Below are 23,722 nucleotides of genomic sequence, written 5' to 3' on the forward strand. Positions count from 1 at the left end.
AAGGAGTTCCAAAGCCATCCCAAAATCAGAAAACTCCAGTTGATCCAACATCTCCACCAATTGTGAGAAATATATAACTGAAGCAGATGTTATTGAAGTACTTAAAGGTTCTGGAAGTTCTACAGATCTTGCAATCCTAGAGTAATAGATTTTTTGGAGCTTCCGTTGCTGGATTTCCAGAAGCTCTTGTAGCTCTGAGAGTACCTGGATGTTTTTAAAACTATCATCAGACCGGAATTTATTAGTTATAAAGTTTGCTGAAATTACCGAAGCTCCTAGAGTTCGGAGAGTATATCCAGTTTCAGCTTGGAGTTCGCTAGAATTCTAAAAGTTGGAATCAAGATCCCTGAGTACCGAATTTCTTGATGTTCTCAGAGGTTCCCAAGGCTGGTCAAGTTCTAGAATTTCCAGGAACTTTACAAATTCTAGCAGTTTTTAGTGTTCTGGAAGCTTCCAAGTACTGGAATGGTTTCAAGAGTTGGGGAATTTTGGAGAGCTCTCACAATTCTGGCAGTTTTTGAGATACCAAGCGATTTCCTGGAGCCACTGGTGTTCCGAGATGTTTGGGGTTCTTGATATTTCCAGAAATTTGGAGTTATTGGAGTTCGGAGAGTTCTCTGAATATATTGAGAAAGTAGGTCCAAAGCCATACCAAAATCATAAAACTCCAGTTGATCCAACATCTCCACGAATTGTGAGAAATATGTAACTGAAGCAGATGTTATTGAAGTATTTAAAGGTTCCGGAAGTTCTACAGATCTTTCAGTCGTAGAGTAACAGATTTTTTGGAGCTTCCGTTGCTGGATTTCCAGAAGCTCTTGTAGCTCTGAGAGTACCTGGATGTTTTTAAAACTATCATCAGACTGGAATTTCTTAGTTCTAAAGTTTGCTGAAATTACCGAAGCTCCTAGAGTTCGGAGAGTATATCCAGTTTCTGCTTGGAGTTCGCTAGAATTCTAAAAGTTGAGATCAAGATCCCTGAGTACCGAGTTTTTTGATGTTCTCAGAGGTTCCCAAGACTGGTTAAGTTCCAGGAACTTTACAAATTCGAGCAGTTTTTAGTGTTCTGGGAGCATCCATGTACTGGAATGGATTCAGGAGTTGTGGAATTTTGGAGAGCTCTCACAATTCTGGCAGTTTTTGAGATACCAAGCGATTTCCTGGAGCCACTAGTGTTCCGAGATGTTTGGAGTTCTTGATATTTCCAGAAATTTGGAGTTTTTGGAGTTCGGAGAGTTCTCTGAATATATCGAGAAAGGAGTTCCAAAGCCATCCCAAAATCAGAAAACTCCAGGTGATCCAACATCTCCACGAATTGTGAGAAATATGTAACTGAAGCAGATGTTATTGAAGTACTTAAAGGTTCTGGAAGTTCTACAGACTTTCAGTTGTAGAGTAACAGATTTTTTTGGAGCTTCCGTTGCTGGATTTCCAGAAGCTCTTGTAGCTCTGAGAGTACCTGAATGTTTTTAAAACTATCATCAGACCGGAATTTCTTAGCTCTACAGTTTGCTGAAATTACCGAAGCTTCTAGAGTTCGGAGGGTATCTTCAGCTTCTGCTTGGAGTTCTCTAGAATTCTAAAAGTTAAGATCAATATCCCTGAGTACCGAGTTTAATGATGTTCTCAGAGGATTCCAAGGCTGGTTAAGTTCTAGAATTTCCAGGAACTTTACAAATTCGAGCAGTTTTTAGTGTTCTGGGAGCTTCCAAGCACTCGAATGGTTTCACGAGTTGGGGTATTTTGGAGAGCTCGCACAATTCTGGCAGTTTTAGAGACACCAAGTGATTTTCTGGAGCCACTAGTGTTCCAAGATGTTTGGAGTTCTTGATTTTTTTCAGAAATTTAGAGTCATTGATTTTTTTTCAGAAATTTAGAGTTATTGATTTTTTTCAGAAATTTAGAGTTATTGGAGTTTGGAGAGTTCTATAAATATATTGAGAAAGGAGTTCCAAAGCCATCCCAAAATCAGAAAACTCCAGGTTATCCAACATCTCCACGAATTGTGAGAAATATGTATCTGAAGCAGGTGTTCTTGAAGTACGTAAAGGTTCTGGAAGTTCTACAGATCTTGCAGTCGTAGAGTAACAGATTTTTTGGAGCTTCCGTTGCTGGATTATCAGAACCTCTTGGAGCTCTGAGAGTACTTGGATGTTTTTGAAACTATCATCAGACCGGAATTTCTTAGTTCTAAAGTTTGCTGAAATTACCGAAGCTTCTAGAGTTCGGAGAGTATCTCCAGCTTCTGCTTGGAGTTCTCTAGAATTCTAAAAGTTGAGATCAAGATCCCTGAGTACCAAGTTTCTTGATGTTCTCATTGGTTCCCAAGACTGGTTAAGTTCTAGAATTTCCAGGAACTTTACAAATTCGAACAGTTTTCAGTGTTCTGGGAGCATCCATGTACTGGAATGGATTCAGGAGTTGGGGAATTTTGGAGAGCTCTCACAATTCTGGAAGTTTTTGATATACCAAGCGATTTTTCTGGAGCCACTAGTGTTCCAAGATGTTTGGGGTTCTTGATATTTCCAGAAATTTGGCGTTAATGGAGTTCGGAGAGTTCTATAAATATATCGAGAAAGGAGTTCCAAAGCCATCCCAAAATCAGAAAACTCCAGGTGATCCAACATCTCCACGAATTGTGAGGAATATGTAACTGAAGCAGATGTTATTGAAGTACTTAAAGGTTCTGGAAGTTCTACAGACTTTCAGTTGTAGAGTAACAGATTTTTTTGGAGCTTGCTTTGCTGGATTTCCAGAATCTCTTGAAGCTCTGAGAGTACCTGGATGTTTTTAAAACTATCATCAGATCGGAATTTCTTAGTTATAAAGTTTGCTGAAATTACCGAAGCTTCTAGAGTGCGGGTAGCATCTCCAGCTTCTGCTTGGAGTTCTCTAGAATTCTAAAAGTTGAGATCAAGATCCCTGAGTACCGAGTTTCTTGATGTTCTCAGAGGTTCCCAAGGCTGGTTAAGTTCTAGAATTTCCAGGAGCTTCAAAGTACTGGAATGTTTTCAGAAGTTGCGGAATTTTGGAGAGCTCTCACAATTCTGGCAGTTTTTGGTGTTCGGCTAAATTTATCGAGGAAATCAGGAACCACTCCGAAATCTGAAAACTCTCAGTAATACATGATCTCCATGAATTGTGAGAAATAAGCCACTGAAGAAGATGTTCTTGATTCAACAGCTCTACAATTCTGGTTGCCATAGATTACCACAATTTCTTTGGGTTCTCAAGAGTTTTAAGAGTTGCCCGATATTGTGAAGTTTCTGGAGCTTTCAGAAGTTTTGAAAATTCTCAGAATATTACAATGCCTAGAATTAATCGGGAGGCCATTTTTGGAGCTCCAGACATTTTTGAAGTTCTGGGAATTCTTGCTGGTCATAATGAGAACATCGGATGTTAATTAAAGTTCAAAATTTGTGCAAGAGTTCTTAGAGTTTCCACGGTTCATTATGTTCCGGAAGTTCTATAGATCTTGCAGTCATAGAACAATAGATAGAAATTCGTTGCTTGATTTCCAGAATCATTTCGAGCTCTGGGAGCAGCTGGATGTTTTGAAAGTTTTTATCGGCCCGGAATTTATTAGAATTTATATAACTTGCTGAAATTACAGAAGTTCCTAGTGTTCGAAGAGTACTTCCTTTTGCTGAAGATATCATTACCAGGTTGCTGGGAGTTCTCTGGAATCCTTAGAGTAGCCCGAGATAAAGAAGTTCCTATAGTTTAGCGGAACCATAACTACTGGAACTAATGAAAATCTAGAGAGTACCGAATTTCTTGAAGTTCTCAGAGGCTGCCAAGACTACTTAAGTTCTGGAATTTCAAGGAACCCCAACAAAGTCCTGTAGATGTTGATAGTCTGTGGAGCTAGTCTGAATAGCTTCTGGAATTCTGATGGTTTCATGCGTTGCAGATTTTTCAAGAGTTCTCACAATTTCAGCAGTTGTTGAAATTCTTCTGGAAGTTCCCGAGATACCGATTCTGAGGATTCATATGGTGGAACTTCCAAGAGTTCTCGCAGCTTCGGCAGATATTGGAGCTCCACAAGCATTCAGAGTGCTAGAATTCCTGAAGTCACAAGTGTGCCAAGAGCTTGAAAATGATTTTTGTTTTTTAGAATTCTGATAGTTTATAGAATTTTGAGAGTTCCATTAGTCACTGAATTTGAATAAATTCGAGCAGTCCCGGAAAACATTGAAGAGTTTGCTTGAATTCCAGGTGCACTTGACGATTGGAGAGTTTTTGCGATTTCAAAAGTTCTAAGGGTTGTTGGAGATGCAGATATTCCGGAAGTTGGGCGCAAGTTCTTAAAGCTTCCAAACTTCCGAAAAGTCCCAATGTTCCTGGAGCACATCGATGGTTTCCGAAGTTTCGACAAGACTTCTCACAGTGCCCGCAGTTATTTCAGGTTAAAATGCAATTAGAGTACTAGAAATCCTGGAGTCACTACCCAACCAAAAATGTTAGCTGCAGACTAGCTTATACAGGCAAAAATTAGCTGGATAACTCAATCTTAAGCTGTATAAGCTATTCTGCGGCAAACATTGTTTGTTGGAAAATGCTCCTAGTTTTAAAATCTGTTGATATTCGTGGGCATCCATGTGTTCATTTTAAACAGCTCTGAAAGTCACTTGAGTTCCGAAAGTATTCGCCGTTCCGGGAGTTTCAAGAGTACCGAGTGTTTGGAAATTAGGCGAAACAACTCTGGTTTTGGCTCTCAATTTCCTGAAATTCAGATGGTTTCCGGAATTACAAATGTTACGAGAGCACTCACCATAGGCGTAGCCAGAGGAGGCAACGGGACAACCCCCCTAAACCCAGCAACACAAAGGCTTTCAATGAAATGGCGTTCGCTAAAATGGCATTCGGCCAAATTTTCCATAGAAATTTTTTTCCCGTCCCTCCCTAGCTCAAAACCTGGCTACGCCCTTGGCACTCACAGTTCCGGTAGTATTATTAAAGTTTGAAAAGCTTTCGGAGTGCTAGAAATCTTGGGGAAAATTTAAAAAAAGTTGCTAGAGAATATTCTCGGTATTCGATAAGTCCATAGTATTCCGGAGTTATTGGATTCTGGAAGTTATTGGATTTCTGATAGTTCTCTAAGTTTAAGGAGTATCGAGAGTACCGAGTCTGTTTCAGTCACTTCGCTTATTTGAGTCATAAAAAAGTTGCAGAAATGTTTCGCAACGGAAGTGTGCAAACTCGGATCCTGAACTATGGAAAAGGACGCTCGAAACCACAACCTCAAGCTTCCGTAAAGTCTCTAAATTATTGAAACTTCAAAGACTCGCAGAATTTGGTTGTTATGGTTACCGGGTGCTGTTGGTGTTTCACCTGTTCAAAGGGATTTCGCAGGGGTTTCTTGGAGCTTCCGAATGTTTTTTTTTATTATTATGTGGAAGCAGTTTCGAGACTACTCGTAGCTTCTAGAGTTGCCAAATGGATCACATCATTCGAGCAGTTTAAAATGACGTTTCCTACCACTCGAACTTTAACGTGGAACAATATTTTAATATTTTTCCTTCTACAACCTCGAGAAAATAGGGTCTTATTTGTAAAATGCTTGAAAAATTTGGAATTGATTGTTTCATTTCCGTAAAATCGCTGGTAGAAGGTCGTCCCAAAACTGCTCGACAATATGATTAATTAGAGTGTTAAATCGTCCAGGAATTCCAATAACTTCAGTAGTACCGAAGTGTCGTGAACTGACGGATCTCATCAGCCGGTTAAAACACACGCATACTATACAGTTGCACAGGTTAACAAATAGCAATTGAGAGTTCCGGAAGATTTCTGAATTTCGAATTATTCCGGAATTTCTGAGAGTTGTCGGTGATTTCAAATATGTCGACTTTCAGAGAAGTCTACACGACCAATGAGATCAACCCAAATTATAGTTCAGTTTGGGTTGTTCTCATTGATCGTGTAGGAGTTTTAAGATTTTCAACAGTTCTTACCGTATGAAACAATAGGAACAGTGTGAAATGAAACGCAAAAATGCTCCTTTCAAATGCTGCTAACAGTTGTTCAGATGAACCCTGCTTATCTGCACGAAGTACCGTTCAGATTAACTGAGATCTACTTTGTATTTCGAATACAAGCTATGCAAATGTCAAGCATATTTATGATCTTTAATGTTATCAAACTTGCCTCCAAATGGTCCATCCATCCCAAATTCCTTTTTCGTGATGCATCATATCTTTCGAGCAGTTTGAAATGACGTTTCCAACCACTCAAATATTGCCTTGGAACCATATTCTGATAGTTTTTCTTCTAGAATCTCGAGAAAATAGGGTCTTTTTTTCGATAGGCTTGAAAATCATCGAATTGATTGTTTCATTTGCTGGAAATCAGTCGTCCCAAAAACTGCTCGAAAATATGATTAATGCGGGAATTTCTTGTTCGGCTGTTTCCGCTGTTTCACCCCTGCGCGATTACTTACCAGAAGTTAGTTCTTCAGTTCCTTAATCCTAACCCTATTCGAAAGCATTTCAAGCAGATTTGTTAGCCTCCTTGCTTTGCTATATTTTTTTTTTCTACGATTTCTTTATCTTCAAGTTGAAATTTATTACTTACCCAACACTAACTAGTCAACAACAGTTTTCAGCTCTTTTCGTGGTTCCCGTATCTTTTGTTTGTTTTTCCTGTGAGTGTACTTCACTCCAACTTCCATTTCAAGGTCTTTGATTCAGTGGCTGTGTGTGTGTGTGTGTTTATTTTTCAATTAATGCAAATCACTTTTCTCTTGCGGAAACCTTGTCAGGCGCATTTTTGATTTTGTTTGGGATTTAGGAATAATATAATAAGTCTAACTAAATCAAGCGTGTGATTACGGTGTATTTTCTGTATTCATACATATTGATCTTCTTTTTTATTTCTTAAACAGTTTATGGCAGTTTGATCGGACACAAAAACGTGAGGACACGTGCGGTTTAATTGAACGATTTCGACTTCTGGATCACTAACCCACTGCTAAGTTCCGGGGGTTCCGGTGCCATTCAAAACAACGGGTGCCAAATTTTATTGCAATGGTCTCTGTGTGTGTGTAGGTGTAGGTGTGTGGGTGTTGGTGTGATACTAAACTCTTCCACAATCAACATTTTTTTTAAGTGGGGCAGGAGTGGTGTCTATCTTTAAGCAATTTGCATTAATTCCAGCATTCTCCGTACACTTGTGACTAACGGTTCCTTACTTTTAAGTGTTGTTGAATGTATTTTCATATTTTTTTTATTATTTAAGTAAAGATATGCATCTTGCTTCACAGAAACATTAGATTTTAAACGTTTTCTCTCGTTTGTTTTTTGTTTTCCTTGATCTCCAATTTTATTTAAATAATGATATTTTAAACAATCAGTCAATGCCAACAATCTTCTCCACTCATGTTTTGTTTCCGTGTTCTTTGGTTTCACTTGTTTGATTTCAAATTTGTTGATTTTCTACAATATTTTACAATTGATTTCCATTTATTGCTGCCCGTAGATTGGATTTGCTTAACCAAATATTCGTTCATGTGTTGTATGTATAAGATTAACATAATGACCGTAATGTGATATTATTCGGAAAAAATTTAAGCAACTCTAAATACGGGAATTCATGCTTGAATGGGAAGCGTAGCTTTGGGATCGGTTCATGGCAAATGAATCTGTCTCATATTTGAGTTCACTCTAATTCACAAAAGCGTAGATCACTCATAGAATGAGTAAATTTTTACTCAAACGTGAGTAAATGTCTCTCATATTTAACTGATATTAACTCATATGTGAGTGGTATTTATTCATATTTGAGTGACTTACAGCTGTGTGAATTTTAGTTGGTTGAGTTAGTTTAATTTGCCGTGTCAATGAATCGAAGATTCGAGCAGTCACGAATGCGTACTCTAGTGGAGAGTAGTAGAGACAGCTACTATACTGCTGTTCAGTGTGAATGCTCTGCTGCACGTTGAAAATCGGCTCCCCAAATTTAGGTATTCGATTCATGCAAATTTGAGATCACGTAACGCACGCTAAAATCTAGTAGCCCATCGTTTGTATGATTGAATCCTGCTTTCGAAAAAACTGCACATACCCACTATCAATTACAGCTTTCCCCTGAAGAACGCGTTACCCACTGAGTTGTACCCACCGCTTTGCCTTGGTGGGTTTTCAACCAAGCGCTCTGATTTTCTGCAAGTGACTAGTTCTCCATTGGCACTACTCACATGCAAAAATCAGACCGACTGGTTGAAACCCCGCCGAGAAAAAGCGGTGGGTGCAACTCAGTGGGTAACGCGTTCTTCGGGGGATAGCTGTACAATATTGTGGATAACAGTTAGTGGATTAAACACTGTACCCATTAGCGGATATGTGGAATTTATTGAGAAATGAGTTGGTTTTCAACGCAAAATGGGTAACTGATTTTTAATGAAAAGTTAGGTCTAATCGATTTTCGTCATAATACATTTTTTTTAGGAGAATCGAACAATATTTACTTAGTCTTTAGAGTGACCTACGTTTGCGACTTTGAGTTGGATTCAACGGGCGTGTGTGTTTGATAATCCTCCATGATTATTGCGAGTATGACTGCCCACTAGGGTGACAAAAAAATTACCCGCCTGAGTCACGAAGCCACATCTTTCCTATGCCATAATGAGGCTCTGGTCGAAATTTGAGGCAAATTGCGTTGTTTAAGGGTATTGAGGTAAATACATATTCGTTATCTGCTTTTGGATCCGAAATCTGGAACTATTTAAAATAAGTACGATTACATTAGCAAAAATCACCATCTTAGCGCCCCTTGGTGGGACTTTGTATGGGGGTGAGCTGTCAACGAATAGATTTAGTGTCAACGATCAAAAATTTAAACGATTTTTAAACCTTTTCTACCGATAAGCTTTAAAACATTCTGGCAACGCTGCTGAGTTAATCGAAAAAAAGTTATTAGCATTTTAATGAAGTGTTGCCTGACTGATGCTGGCAAGGGTCCTTCTGCTTGTCATGCTAGATTCTTAAAATTCATAATGGATTTGTGCACTAAATGTTATACCAAAGACAACATATCAAGAAGACTTGCAACTCTTCTATTTTCTCGTACACCGCTATGAGACAGTAGAGTGATGCAAAATTTGAAATTTTCGCTCCGCAATACTTAAACGATTCCAAATCGGATCCTGACTAACCTCTCAAAATTTGAACCTATTTGGTGAGAATCTGAGATGGCACAAACCATTTGAAGTTTGTATGGGAATTACTATGGTAAAACCAAGATTTTTGTTCATGTCTATCTAATAATTCACCATATCGGTCTGCTTCAAAAGCTTTCAACTGTACTTGTAGGAAATTTTTCCAGCTACAACTTTGCTCAAGACCAATTTTTGATTAAATGCAAGGATCGAAAGTTATCAATGGTTCAATGCGCTGATGTCTTATGATCATGATCAAGCAGCTGCTCAGCAGGCAACATTGGTGTTTCTGGGGCGTTGAATAGGACACAAAAATCATGGCTACTATGTAACACTGCAAAATACAGTGTTGCCTACAGAGCAGCTGCTTGATCATGTCATAAGTTTACCAATCTCTTAAATAATTAATAACTTTTTCCTGTCTCGTTTTACATAGAAACGATCTTCGGCAAAGTTGTAGCTGAGAAAATTTTCTATAAGAATGGCTATCGAACTGTTTTGCAGCTCAATATGGAAAAAGACTCGAATGCAATGAACAAAAAGTTGAGATTTCCCATAGTAATTTACATGTAAAACTCAAATGGCTTGTGCGAAGTCTGTTTCTAACCAAATGAGTTGTAACTTTGGGAGGCTAATCAGGACCCAATTTGAAACCATTTAAGCACTGTGAAGCGAAAAAGTCAAATTTTGCATCAGTATAATGAGACAGGTACAATCGCGTCATCTGCCGCTCAAAGGTAAATGCTTCGATCGAATTTGATAGCAAACATTACATCCTCAGAAAAATGGTTTGTGTATTTGCTCATTTCTCTATGCGTTGCTTCTACCTTCGCTCAAGCGCAGCGCTACTGTATCTGTCGCTTGAATTCTGGCAACGTTGCCAGTCTTCTTGATGTGATGTCTTTGGTTATACCCTTTGCCAGCATCAGTCAGACAACACTTCAATAAAATGCTAATAACTGACGAATCGTCTTGCGGTCTTGGACAAAGATGTTAAACATACAATTTCCTATAAGACACGCTGGTTTATGCACGTTCTCAATGCCACCTTGTGGTGAATCTTTGAAGCCATGGTATTTCTCCATACATTTTGATGATTTTTTGCTACACAAACTTTAACCCGCTTTAGAAATGGGTAAATGTTAACCAATATGGCACAAATTTGGACCAGACCCTCTGTATAGCATGGGGAACAAGTGGCTTCGTGACGCAAAAGATTGTCAAAAATTAGTTCAAATTCTGTGCACCCTACAATAGAACAAAATTCCCATTAATCTCAGAATCATGCAAAAATGATTCTTAGTCCAAGATCATGAATTCTGGTTTTGCGAATTCCGGTTTTTCGATTTTTTTTTTTTGTAAAAAACTTAGATTTCAATAGCATTGCTGAGGCCCGGAATTTGGAAAATGTGTCCATGTTCCTGATTTCAATAACCTGAATCCTACAAGGGTTTTAGCTTGTGTGAAATGAATTTTCAGCAGAAACGCCAAAAAAATATATCTTAAATCGAAGACAACAAATCAAGAAGACTGGCAACTTTGCCAGAATCCAAGCGACAGATACAATGGCTCTGCGCTTGACTGAAGGTGGAAGCAACGCATAGAAAAATGAGCAAATACACAAACCCTTCTTCTGAGGATGTAATCTTTGCCATCAAATTCGTTCGAAGCATTTGATTTGTTGTCTTCGCTTAAATGCAAAGTTGCGCCTAAATGTAGGCAATTGCATTCAAAATCACTGGTAATTTTGTGAAAAGCCCTGGATTTCTTGATAAGGGAATTTACGTATTCTCGGCAACCTAAGCAGCGACCTTCTTTCTATAGCCTTTTTCTCTAAGGAACGCACACATATGCAGTATTGGTTTGTTTACAATCTTTTGCTGCCAGCTGCTCTAACAATTTCAGTCGAAAGAATTGTCAAAAACTGTTTTGAAATCCTTTTACAAAGCTCCAATCTTCTCTAGTGAGAGCGAGTATTGTCGGCAACCAGTTTTTCTTCGGCAATCGTTCCATTTGAGCTGCATGTAAATCTGCTGTTCTATTATCGGCAACTCGAAATCAGCTACAATTTGTATTGCGTGTGTTTCATTTCAAGAAAACCTTGCTAGATTGCTTTTTCACAGTGGTAAAAATATAGTCAAATTGAAGCTGAAAGCATAAAGAATCGTTTGCATGCATTCAGCGAAGTGTTTTCGTAAGAAAATCCAGTGAAAATAGTGTTTCAATTCGGCATGCCGAAGCCGTCATTTCCCCTATTTGAAACATTCTAGCGTCATTAATTAAATAATTCGGATTCACAAACACTTAGTTTAGTAAAAAATGCTGCTTGAATGGTAATGACATCAATCGCTGCAGTCCTATGATCGTTTGTTTGGATGTTGATATTGTATGCTACTTAACGTCAGCTCTATAAAATTGAAATTTATTCCATTAAAACACAATTTTTGATATGAAGAACACATCACGGAAATCATTGGAGTCTCATGATGTCATGCTTTTAAGATTTTCTCTTGATATCTTGCACCGACAATGGTATACGTCACAGTTAAAAGCGCAACGCATAATGATCAATTTGCCTCCGACACGATGCCTCCGATAAAATGTTAAATTGGCAATGTTTGAAAACTCATTGCTTAGCAATTTGTCGATAGATATTAAATCTATTGCTACCGACTAAATCTTTAAAGTATGTTGTTTAAATAGCTGACTATGCTTTTTCAAACATTGCAAGTTTGCCGTTACACATTTTATCGGAGGCATCGTGTTCGGAGTGTTAAACTAACGGGTGGCAACTAAAATTTTGGAATTTTTTCGAGGCCTCTATGCTCAACCACAAACGACCTCAAAGAGAAATAAGAGTGTGTATGTGTTAGCTCTCTCTCTCCTCTTTCTGCTAGTATTTTCTGTTTTGTTTATGCTTGCTCAGTTTTGCTCAAAATGCCGTCGAAACAAGAAGTATTTCGCGAGCGCGTTTACAGTTCTACGAACTGCCAGAAATCTCGGCAAAAAGTATACGGTACAACATTTTAATAGGCGAAAATGTTGCGGCTTCGACTGTTTACCATATCCTAAGATCCCCAACAACTGCTCGCAAGCAAGGTAGTGGAAGACCAGCCAAAATTATGGACGCAAAAATTTCCGAGAAAGGCATTTCTAAGCCATGGTTCAAGCCCTCTGGTTTGGCAATCAATCAATATGTGTACCAGAACGAATGTTTGAAGAAAATTTTGATCCCGTTTCTACAAAAACATCATGCTGATGGACAATACGTGTTTTGGCCGGATAAAGCGTCATCGCATTACGCCAAAAAAAAAACACAATCGTTCCTGAATACCCATTCGATCCCATTTGTACCCAAAAACCACAACCCGACAAATCTGCCTCAGTGTCGCCCAATCGAAGATTTCTTCGGGGTTTTGAGCTCCTTGGTGTACAAAAATAACTGGAGAGCCACGAATTGCAAACAGTTGATTGGTAGAATCAAGAGATGCATTTGCCAAGTTGACATGAAGGCCGTACAACGCTCCTGTTCCGACATCAAACGGAAGCTTCGCCGAACATCCGATTACGGACCGTTTTCAAATGTTCACTATTTTTTTTTTTTTTTTTTTTTTTTTTTTTCAATAATAGACAATGTATTTTTAATTTCAATAAATCAGATCTTCTTCAAGTATGTTTGTCTTTTGTTTTTGACAGCTTGAGAAAGAAATTCCAAAATTTTAGTTGCCACCCGTTATGTGCCATGTCCCAGAAGCTTGACAGCGAGGAGGAAGACGGCTTTCATTTGAGAACCTCTTTCATTAATTAATTTATCTTTATTAGGGAGGCTTTCAGCCTTGGGCTGGTTCGCCTCCACGAACCTCTTTCACTCAGAGTTGCTCAGAGTTGCTCAGAGCAGAGTCAATGTTATAATAAAGAGTCCCGCGAAGAGTGAAGCCAAAAGTACCAATCGAACTGTCAGACGGGGTACCAAACAAGCAAAGTAAATAAGCATTATTGTTCCCACAACCGGTGAGCTACAAGTATTGCATTCATTACTGACAATAGTTTAGTAATTTTAGATGAAATCAATTTCTTCGCTTTATTTAGTACATTGTGGTATTTATAAGTTATACCAAGCACTTTTTCAGGTTCTTTAATCGGTTTTGTCTCCCAGAAGCTCCGTTATCGACATGATCTTTTTCACTTCCCAATAAAAGTCATCCGATGCTAACGCAAAACATCTGGTTGCCATTAACTCTGAATAAAAATTAATCCCAAAACAGTGCTGCTTGTTCGCAACATTTTCTCTTGGCGGGACTCTTATTACAACATCAACTCTGGCTCAGAGTTACTCTGGTTTGCTCTGGAATCTGATCTAATTTGCGAAGAAAACAGAATTAGTAGGGCATATAGTTTTGGGATCTGACCATGCCATTGTCAGTTCGACAATGAAACGAAGGAAAAAATGGATGCAATATATAAATTCCAGAATGATTTGAGATTTAGGCGTCAATTGCCGATTTAGCTTGAATAAAAGCTCAATCTCATAAACAAACTTTTTTCAACTGATAGAAGAATCATTCGTCTACCTCAAAGTGTTATTAATTTTCGAAATTGAGCTTTTATTCGCGAGAAATCGACGATTTACGTGTTTGTTCACAAATGCAATTACGCCCAAATCTCAAATTACTCCGGAATTATGGAAATGATGTCCTTGTCCACCAGTTCAATGAAGTTTGGCTACTTTCTAAAATCACTGTGGCGATGGCGTTCTGCAGGACACTTTTCGCTTTGCAATGGCAATGTAATTGATCAGGATCTTGCCACCGTAGTACTGAGCATCCAGATGCTTAGAGCAAGTGAATAGATATTCCCTCCCGGCTACCAGCTCCGGTGGGGAAATATACTTGAGGATGAGGCCTACGCCCACCTAGCTCCATTTATTGGCGTTGACGGCGAATCTGTAGCTCTTTACTCCTATGAGAAAATCCATAAGCAAACGTCAGACTGTGCGTGAAACATGGCGGACTTTGTACTATCCTTTCACTCCACCGAAAATTCCCATAAGAAACTATCTGAATTTACTGAAAGAGCAAATTTTTCGACGGTGCCGTCAACGCCAATTTTGTATCTGAACAGCAACGTTCTTGCGTGGTGTTTGTTTTGCTAGCAGGTTCTCCAATAAATTAATCATTTTGTTCGACCATTTTCCACAGAGATGGCGCTGTTCCGCTGGTAGGAAGTGATAAAAATCCCCATATAGAAATTGAGAGAAGTGCGAATAATTCGCTTCCGGTGCATATTCAGGTCAAAAAAGTGAACGACAACCTAAAGAAATTAGTCAGGGGCTTTGCCGTTCAGTTTTTTCCCGGAAATTAATGCTAAACAAGCTTCAATTAAATAAAAATGATTTTTCCCCATACAATTTTACCTGCTTTACTACCAGTCTCCAGAGAGACAAAAAAATTCAAATTTAAGAGAGAAATTCTCTCTCACGAGCTCAATCTCTCAACATGCCAAGTATTTTGTTGACACTCGATTTGTGATTTCCCTTTCACAGATTACAAAATGGAGTACCTGACACTACAAAACATGTCTGGTACCTCCATTTGCTTTAACATTTGAAGTCCCTCCTTTTTTACATATTCTGCGCAAAAGATACTTTATGCCCCACCCTATACATAAAATTCGACGGGAAATTCTGTGAGGGGTGAGCTATTTTGTGTACAGAATGGGTAAAAATGGAGGGACTTCGAATAATAATCTAAATGCATATATAGAGGTACCAGATATGTTTTGTACTGCAGTGTCCTCTGTGAACAATTATAGGAAAACAGATTGTGTGTAGTTTCCGATAGATGTCACCGCAAACAACAGCTGTGACATCTGATGGAACATGAATGCAGTGTATTTTACGGCATAGATCACCGTCTGAAAAAACGAACGTCTCTTTACAGCGAAAAAATTGATTGCTCGGGCTGCGCTGTCAAAACAACCGAGATAATAAAATCGTTCATCAGAGAACAAGAGAGTTCCTCAGAATTACTCTGGATTGCTCTGAATTTCTCACTGTCTTCCCCCTTGCTTGACAGTTAACAAAGTCCAAAGTCTTGAAAACTATTTTAGCTCCAAACTCTGGAGAATGTGTGTCCAAGACCCCAAAATTTTGTGATAAAGCCTTATTTATATTTCAGTAATTTTCATCTGAGTCTGCTCATTTTGAATTTTTTTTTTCAAGAAATAAAATCGAGATTTGTTTCAAAAACCTCAAAACGTTTTAAATCCTTCAATTCTAAGAGCCACAGAGTTTTAAAACACTATTCAAGCTGTAGATTTCAGTAGAAAAAAAAATCAAAGTCGAAAAAGAACTTCCCAGCAATATGGAGCAGTTCCACGCCAAATAATGACAAATCGGAAAAAAAAACTCGACTTTCTCAGATTTGCATGATACTTTGCATAATTTATTTGTTATGGACAGTGATTCACATATTTGCTAAAATTCGATCATTTTGGATCTTGTAAAAATTTCAAAATTACGCCTCTGAAAATTTTCAAATAAATGTAGCTCGAAAACGGCGTTTCTGATCGGAATCAGTGCCGTATTAACGGTAGGGCGATGGTGGGCTAAAGCCAGGGCTTCCAATTTGGAGGGAGCCCCCGGCTCAGAGACACCGTGATGCCAAATATCATGACACTCACTCGACATTCGTCAACGCATCAACCGACTATCGCTGACAGAACGTTTTGTCACGCAGTGAGAGGTAGAGCCATGGCAAACAACAATCACCAGTAATGGTCGCTGCTCACAGGCAACACGTAACACTCGCTGCTGATGATGTAAAGCACAACGAAAACAGTGAAGACTTCTGCAGTTCGTCTCGGCACTCGCGACTTCGCGAGTAAAAAACAGAGCTGGTAAAATGAAACGGAAGGTGTTGGGCTCACTCACCAATACACTCACATAAGCAAGCAAAGCAGCAACTGTTTCACTGCTTCAAAACGAGCACAGATGAGTGTCGTGATTGTCGGGCTTGACCAGATCGGTGATGGATCACCACCGAAGACGACAGTCATCAGTTACTTTTCACTTCTTTCGTCAATTTTATGGCCGGTCATGGAGAGTGCTTCTATAAGCACATTGATAGGAATGTACCAAGCGTTACTACCATCAGCTGTTTGACGATCGTGATTGTGATAGGTCATCATAATGTGTGTGAAAATATTGGAAATTCGAGTGAAAATATCAGAAAATTAAAGACTTTCGGGGAAGTTTAAAGATTTTGACGAATGATTTACGATTGTGTAAGGAGTGAATGGACATAAGATATTGGTAATCGCTTTCTTAAAGCTCTTGAAACAGCCATGTTGGTGAAGTTTTGTGATCTTAATTTAACTGAGTTCTGTAATTTCTACGTTTGGTTAAGTTCCGTACTAAGTTTTCCAATGCACTAACACTAGAAAATCATCTCGTGCTGTTAGTTAGCCTGAACCAGAAGTAGATGAGTTGTAATGCTGATTTATTCGATTTTGTCCCAGTTTGGGCGCAACTCGAAACAACGGAGTTTATCTTTTTCATCTGTCGTTGAAAAAATTGCTTTCCTCGACATTTTAAAAATAGTCTCAAAATATGCACTTTTGATAAACTGTCATAACATTGCGAAAAACATTTAAAAAATGTATTTTAAGAAAAAAAGATATCTCAAAATGTACTTGTCTGAATTTTGGAATTATTCTAAAAACAAACTCATGACAAATGCAAGCTTTTGGAATGTTTAAAATTATAGACACTTAAAAATTGACAAAAATGGTAGAAGAAAAAATAAATGGTCTAATTGTTGAACTTTTTGTTGTTACGCAATCAACAATCAAGAACTTTGGATTAATCATCAAGAATTGTGAACCCAGAATCGTAAATCGAGAATTGAGAATCAAGAATAGATTTTTGACAGTTTTCAAGTGTTCCTTTATGAAGAAAAAAAAAAATCAAAAAATCGGGCAAGGACATTGTGAGATATTTGGGTCTTTAACTTTTTTTTTTATTTTTACTTAAAATTAAAACACAAACATTTTTTTCTTTATTGTTCCCCGAGAGACATTATTTTTCACTACAACTTTGTATCAGACGTCATTTCGATCAGAGATGCCGTTTCCAAGCTGCATTTTTTTGAAAAATTTCAGGGACACCATTTGGAAATTTGTACAACATCCAAAATGGCCCTTAAAAACCAATCACGCAAAGTTTCATACAAATCAGAGAAGGTCGATTCAAACATTAAATTACTTTCCCTATTTTCCCTGGCTCTGCTCAACTCAACTCAACTCAACCCGTCGCCCAGCATCGTCCCGCACTTCCCAGTCAAGCGTTGAATTCCCGCTTACACGTGCGATTTCTTATATCAGCAGCAATATTTAGTAATTGTTATAAGCTTCTAACCTGCTCCCTTCACGCGCACTTCCTACTACATACTTAGATCTGTATCGAAAATATAGCATTCAACAGTACTTTCTCTACCCTATAGCGACGGTTCGTCCACACTTCCACTTCCGCTTCGTCGCCATAATCTTCACCGTAGTCACCACCGTCACATTTGCCCGCCAGGAGCAACGACGACCGGCCAGCAGCGCCCAAGCCACCGGATAACATCCGTTGCCTACTGACGGTGCTGCCGCCCCCGCCATCAACCCCGGCCGGGCCCGATATGTATCGTTTCTAGCATGCCACATTCTCCGGCAGCGGGTTCTCGGTTATCCGGATCGCGGCACCGGTCGTCGCACTTACGGGCAGATTGTTGTTATCGCCGCTGCCGGTGCTGCTTCCTCCGGTCGTCGATGACGCACCACCGCCACCTCCTCCACTATTGCCATTGTTGTTTCCGTTCAGCTTGTCGAACTCTTCATTGTTGTTGTCGTTGTTGTTGTTGTTGTTGTTGTTGTTCATGTTGTAGTTAGTTGTTGTAGTATGGTTTATTGCATGCGGTGAAAATGTTGGTGCTGCCTCAACACCATTAGTACGATTAATAGCTGTAGCTGAATAAAGCGAGGTGCGTGTCTTTGATGGGATGATGGTTCGCAAATGAGCTAGTCGTTATAATTTGACGGTTTTTATATTTTCTCTGGATTTGGTAGAAAATATACACTGATTACATTTAATTAATATGATTCCGCACAAAAATTCATTGTTTGTTGAACTTTGAACTTTCATTCTCTGTATACTGTTTCAATACTTGGTTCTTCAAAGGCCGAATTTTACAAGCGACATCTGATATTTTGAGTTATTTTTTTTTTTTTTGTTTCACACGAAACAAACTTGCTGAGAGGTAGACAGAGAGAGCTAAAATGAGCGCACGACGTTTCCAAAAACCAAAAGGTAACCAAAAGGAAGAAACAGTTGGCGTAAAACAACCAAATGCAAACAAATCGGAAATCGGGTTCTTTTCTATTGTTTTCTCCTGATGTCCGGTTGACGCGATGCTACTAATCAATGGATATTTTCATTTGTTTTTATTATATTTTTCAATCTTGATCAATATATCAGTTTTTGGTTAGCAATTCGATCGATCATCCCGGAGAAGGTGAGTATTAAAGCATTAGATTAGAAATTTCAAACTGAAAACAGAAGCCAAACTGTTTGTCGAACTGAAACGGAATTGAATCGAACTTAAACGGTAAGCCTAAATACAACAACTGATAATGTAGCGGATGGAAATGATTCTGACTCTGGTGGGTGGAGTGATTAATGGCGATTGTGATAAATTGTGATAATTACATTGTTTCGCTATATATCCTCGTGACGATGATGAAGTACATGTTTATGATGAGCTTGATGATGGTGACGATGTCAACGAAGATGGATATTTAGATTGATAGCAACAATTTTATTATAAATTTTACTCCTTCGTGAAGGCTGTCACGTTGGTCATTGCTCATATATTTAATATTTGTATCGATGTGGGATCCTACGACAAAACACACTGCAAGCTCAAAAATATCCGAACGAATCCGATTCAATAACAACAGACAATCAGTTTTATTTTCGCATTGATAGTAATAATGCCCCATAGGTTCTTTTGATGCACCATCAATGTAGAGTGCGGTGGGCGATTTTTAGAGGAAATGTTTATTTACACCATAATGACGATTTTCAAAACTCAAAATAAAGCATATTTGCCTGCATATATTACAAATTTCCATCGGGAGTGGTCTTATCTTACAATTTTCTATTGATTTACAGCTCAAATAAACACACGTTAAAAATCCGGAAGTTAATAACCGCCGGGGCAGTTTTATAAATCTTAATAATGATGAGTAAATTAATCAAGAAAGGTGAAAATATTTTCCTCTTCTTCGAATATTTCGTGCTGACAAAAGTCATCGCCACAGCACTTAAAACAACAGTAACGACGAGTCCTGTTGTCTTCATGGTTATCCAACGAAATATCTATAACTTACAAGACAAAAGGTCTCGTCTTGCAACAGAAAAGTTGTAACGACATTAATGCATGGTGGCGTCTAGAGTCGGTGTATAATGAGTCACGCCAAGAGAAAAACAGTTGAACTCGCATCACGGTTTTCGGAAGATTCCCATTCTTTTCACTTGGCAACAGAGGACTTCTACAACAGCTTCAAATGACTTCTAGCGAAAGGAAAAAATATTGCGGCTGTAGTAAATCATTATATCAGTGATTTTGTCCAATTATCTTAACAAAAAATAGTAGAAATTATCATTACTAATCATAACCGAGCGTATTCCATGACAATTTAACGCTCACTGCGTGTTTATGCTCATTTCTTCGATTATATTTTATATTTTATTGCAATACCTTTCGTGGACCTTTCATAGCATCGTAATGTTAATTTATTTTGCACGATAGGTAGCCGGTTTGACAGTTCAATAGGTAGACTTGGCTTCACTCTTGGCGTGACTCATTATACACCGACTCTAGTGGCGTCAACTAGCTGTTCGTCACAACAACTTTGCAGTCATGCTACAACTTTTTGCAGAAGCGTTGTGAAGATGAAAAAAAAATTCGTCATCATCGTACTTCAATTGTTGCGTAACGAAAAACAATGTGTTTTTAGTTGTAAAATCTAGAGTAGTGTAGTGAAGATCTGCTTTTTGAAAAAAAACATCTTTAAAAGCTACAATCACAAAAAGAAAGTAGTTGCAAAAAGTGTCATTCAATTAATCAGCTTTAAACCTCTTGGAGCTGTTCATAAACTACGTAGACAGTTTAGGGGGGGGGGGGGAGTGAGAATTATCCCCGGCCCATACATATTTAAAAAAATTTATGGACAATTGTCTACGAAGGGGGAGGGGGAGGGGGGTCAAGAATCCTAATGAACAGCCCCAGTATTTGTCGTTGTCGAGTTATTAACGAAACAGAAAGTTGATGAAGAGAATCGATCAAAATCACTTGCAAACTTGCTTCCAAGTTTGGTTACAAGATTACAACTCTGGAGAGCATTTTATGTGGTCGTTGGGGGCGTGTGGTTCTGAATATGGCGATTAGTGTGCAAACTATTACGCAACTGCATCCTCTCTATTTGCACACGCCCGAAGATCGGAGGCGAATGCCACTTCGATTTGTTTCGTCTACTAACGACTCTCTGATCACAGTGTGGATTGGTGGATTTTTTTTTATTATTTCGACAATTTTGGACAATGCTTGACATTTACCACCTTTCAATAGGCTTCTTTTTGAAAATCAACAGTTCGTCGATGCGTAGAAATATTTCTGATCGATTGGTGATAGAATTATTGAAATTGGTCCAGGTACAGCTGAGTTGTTAACGTTCAAAATCTTCCGTAATTTCGTTACATGTTCCATTTTCGGTTTTCACCAATTTATACCCCCATATAGAAATGACAGACGTAGTCCTACTTCAAAAATAATCAAGAATGATGGGTCATTCCCTCAAATTAGGATCGTTTCCTATTTTAAAGAAAAAAAAAAAAAACATCCCAGATTGATGTCGTTAATAAGCTGGAGGTGCTCACTTCAATAATCTGATAAGTATGCTACCTGGAATTCCCTAACAAATAATTAAGTCAATGGTAGGTACATATCATTCAATACAACCTAATTCAGCAGAACAGCAGCTATTTGAAATGCCGTGTAAAGATCCAAAATCAATCATGAACTTCTCAGAAAAGCTTTTGTTGTCTGAGAACAATTTTTTTCTTTTTTTTTCGTGGTGCATGGACGGTTTCAAAAAATGTTAGTTATTTTGCATTAATTTTCAAAAATTCAAAAGCAGTTTTTTTCCTTTCAAAACCAAAATTACGTTTATGAAAATATGTTCATTGCATTCTACTTGCCTACCGGAACACAGTGATCACATTTTCATTGACAGAATTTCGGTTTTAAACGAAAGAACTGCTTTTGAATTTCCCAAAAATAATGAAGTCACCTTTCTCTTTAATTATGTTCCACACAAGTATGTCCTGAACGGTCCTTCCATTAAAATCCTTTAGACAACGACTGTCGATAGCTTTTTGTTATGTATCAAAATTTGATAATAATCAAATATCTGCTTTGAAATAAATCCTTACCCAAATCGTAGCCCTCGGGTAAAAAACTTAGGAAAATAAAATGAAGATACAAAGCAGTTTTTAGCTTTAAATTTTTATTTGGAAAAAGTGTATCATCAAAGGAAAACAATAAAATTTAAAAAACTTTATTTTCTTCTTAACTTACAGCTGAGCTCGACTTTCCAATCATACATGGTCGGGATGATCTTTTCGAAGATTTCTTTATTGAGTTTGATCATCAAAATATCTTGTAATGCCTCTTCTGACAGCCCAGTGCGTAAATTGGATAGAACTAGTGCAAGTGCACTAAATGCAGTTCTTATGCACTAAATGCAGTTATTCAACAGATACTTGGCTGGACGATCCAGAGAGTATGACCATAGCAACTTCAAACAGTTCCGGATGGCTGTGCTTCTTATCATTCGATCTGAAAATCATTTGTTAACGTATACACTGGAGAAAATGCTCCAATAAAGTCTTTCATGAACTTCCAGTCGTCGTTTGTAATCTCTATAAGAGAAATTATTGTTTACCGTATGCGTGATAATGTTTGCACCATCTTACAAATAAGGTTCCCGTTTCACCTGTGCATACAATGCCTTGGTTTTCTTTGCATGCACGTAATCTATAGCTCATACCGTAGTAGGCTGTGTATAAAAGAAAATGATTTACTTAGTTTGACAGTTGCACCATAGACTTCTCTGACGTTTGTGAAATGCACAAGTATTAGTGCAGAACTCGGGGTAAATTATAAGTATTAGTGCAAGAAAACCTTTGAATTTACCCAAAGTTCTGCACTAATACTTGTACAATTCACAAACGTCAGAGAAGTCTATGACGAAGTGGCAGCGTATTCGTGATTTGTCACACGGGCAAAAGTCGCAAAAAGACATTTCAATCGTCGTAGGAGGATCCCGGTGGACGTTTTAGACCGAGAAAAGAAAGGACAACTATCCGCGAAGGTGGACACAGGTCGTCCGAGGTCAGCTCGGGTTCCGAGGGTTATTTGGAAGATTCGGGTGAATCCAGTGCGTTCAATAAGGAAAATGGCAAAGCAACACGGGATCAGTGACTTTACGGCACGGAAGATCGTAAAGGAAGATTGCGGGGCGAAGTCGAGGGCACGGAAAAAACTCACATGATTATCAACCGCATCCGGGAGCTACGAGTCGAACGATGCAAGAAAATCTTGAACTTCCTTAAGCGAAAAAATCCGGTAATCCTGTTCACCAACGAGAGCATGTTTACCGTCGATCCCGTATCAAATTCCAGAACCGACCGGTATATTAGTTCTCTTCCGGTAAAAGACGTGGTCGACGAGCACAAGAACGTGTATCTGACCAAGCATCCTGCTAGCGTTATGGAGTTTGGATTGGTGGCTTCCGTTGGCAAAAAAATGAACCCGGTGTTCATTCCAGAAGGCCTTAAGGTCAACACGGAGGTCTACATCGGGATTTTAAGTAAGTATGTTCTTCCGTGGATCAAAGAACGGTCCGAAGCCAAATGTTGTATTTCAACAAGATGGGGCTCCGTGCCACACCTCGAACCGCACTCAGAAGTGGTTGCAGGAACATCTTCCGTTCTGGGCGAAGGATATGTGGCCGCCATCCAGCCCCGATCTTAATCCACTGGATTACTCAATATGGCGCGTCATGAAGGCCAAGGCCTGTTCTAAATGGCACCCGAGTACAGGAAGCCTCAGACAAACAATGACCCGTACCTGAAGAAAAATGGATCCAGATTAAATTATTAGAACCTGCCGTGCATTCCGGAAGCGTGTGGAGGTCGTAATTGCAGCAAGTGGAAACTCGATCGATGATTAACTTAGTTTAAGACTCTGAAAAACACAAGGGGGGCGAAAATTGTGTTTTGCTGTGCTTTGCTGCGCGCACGCTGAGTAGATAGAAAGAAGATTGATGACGATTCTGAAGATTTCCTGCAAAAATATTATGCGCGATGCAAGTAGATGCGAGAAATGAAAGAAGATTGTTCGAAGATTGATTCGCTAGTGTGAGATTTGTTGAGCATCTAAAATTGAGATTTAGATGTGT

At 38.7% G+C, this 23,722-nt stretch overlaps 1 protein-coding gene across 3 annotated transcripts in view; it reads right to left on the reverse strand.

The window, feature by feature from the left end:
* MESK2 (misexpression suppressor of KSR 2) overlaps positions 1-23,722 on the reverse strand; it is a 469,347-nt gene that overhangs the window by 241,643 nt on the left and 203,982 nt on the right. Inside the window, exon 11 of one of the 3 annotated variants that reach the window (XM_065221331.1) lies at positions 17,732-18,130. The exons of 1 other annotated variant lie outside the window; for it this stretch is intronic. In XM_065221331.1, coding sequence (XP_065077403.1) covers positions 17,850-18,130 — 281 coding nt within the window. In that variant the 3' untranslated portion in view covers positions 17,732-17,849. Of the gene's footprint in view, positions 1-17,731; positions 18,131-18,226; positions 18,253-23,722 lie in introns of those variants that run through there. One more of the 3 variants, XM_065221302.1, reaches the window with a different exon arrangement.

This window comes from Ochlerotatus camptorhynchus, unplaced genomic scaffold (assembly GCF_037179485.1).
Source record: "Ochlerotatus camptorhynchus isolate MF236.1 unplaced genomic scaffold, CSIRO-AGI_Acam_v1.1 ptg000012l, whole genome shotgun sequence".
NCBI lineage: Eukaryota > Metazoa > Arthropoda > Insecta > Diptera > Culicidae > Ochlerotatus > Ochlerotatus camptorhynchus.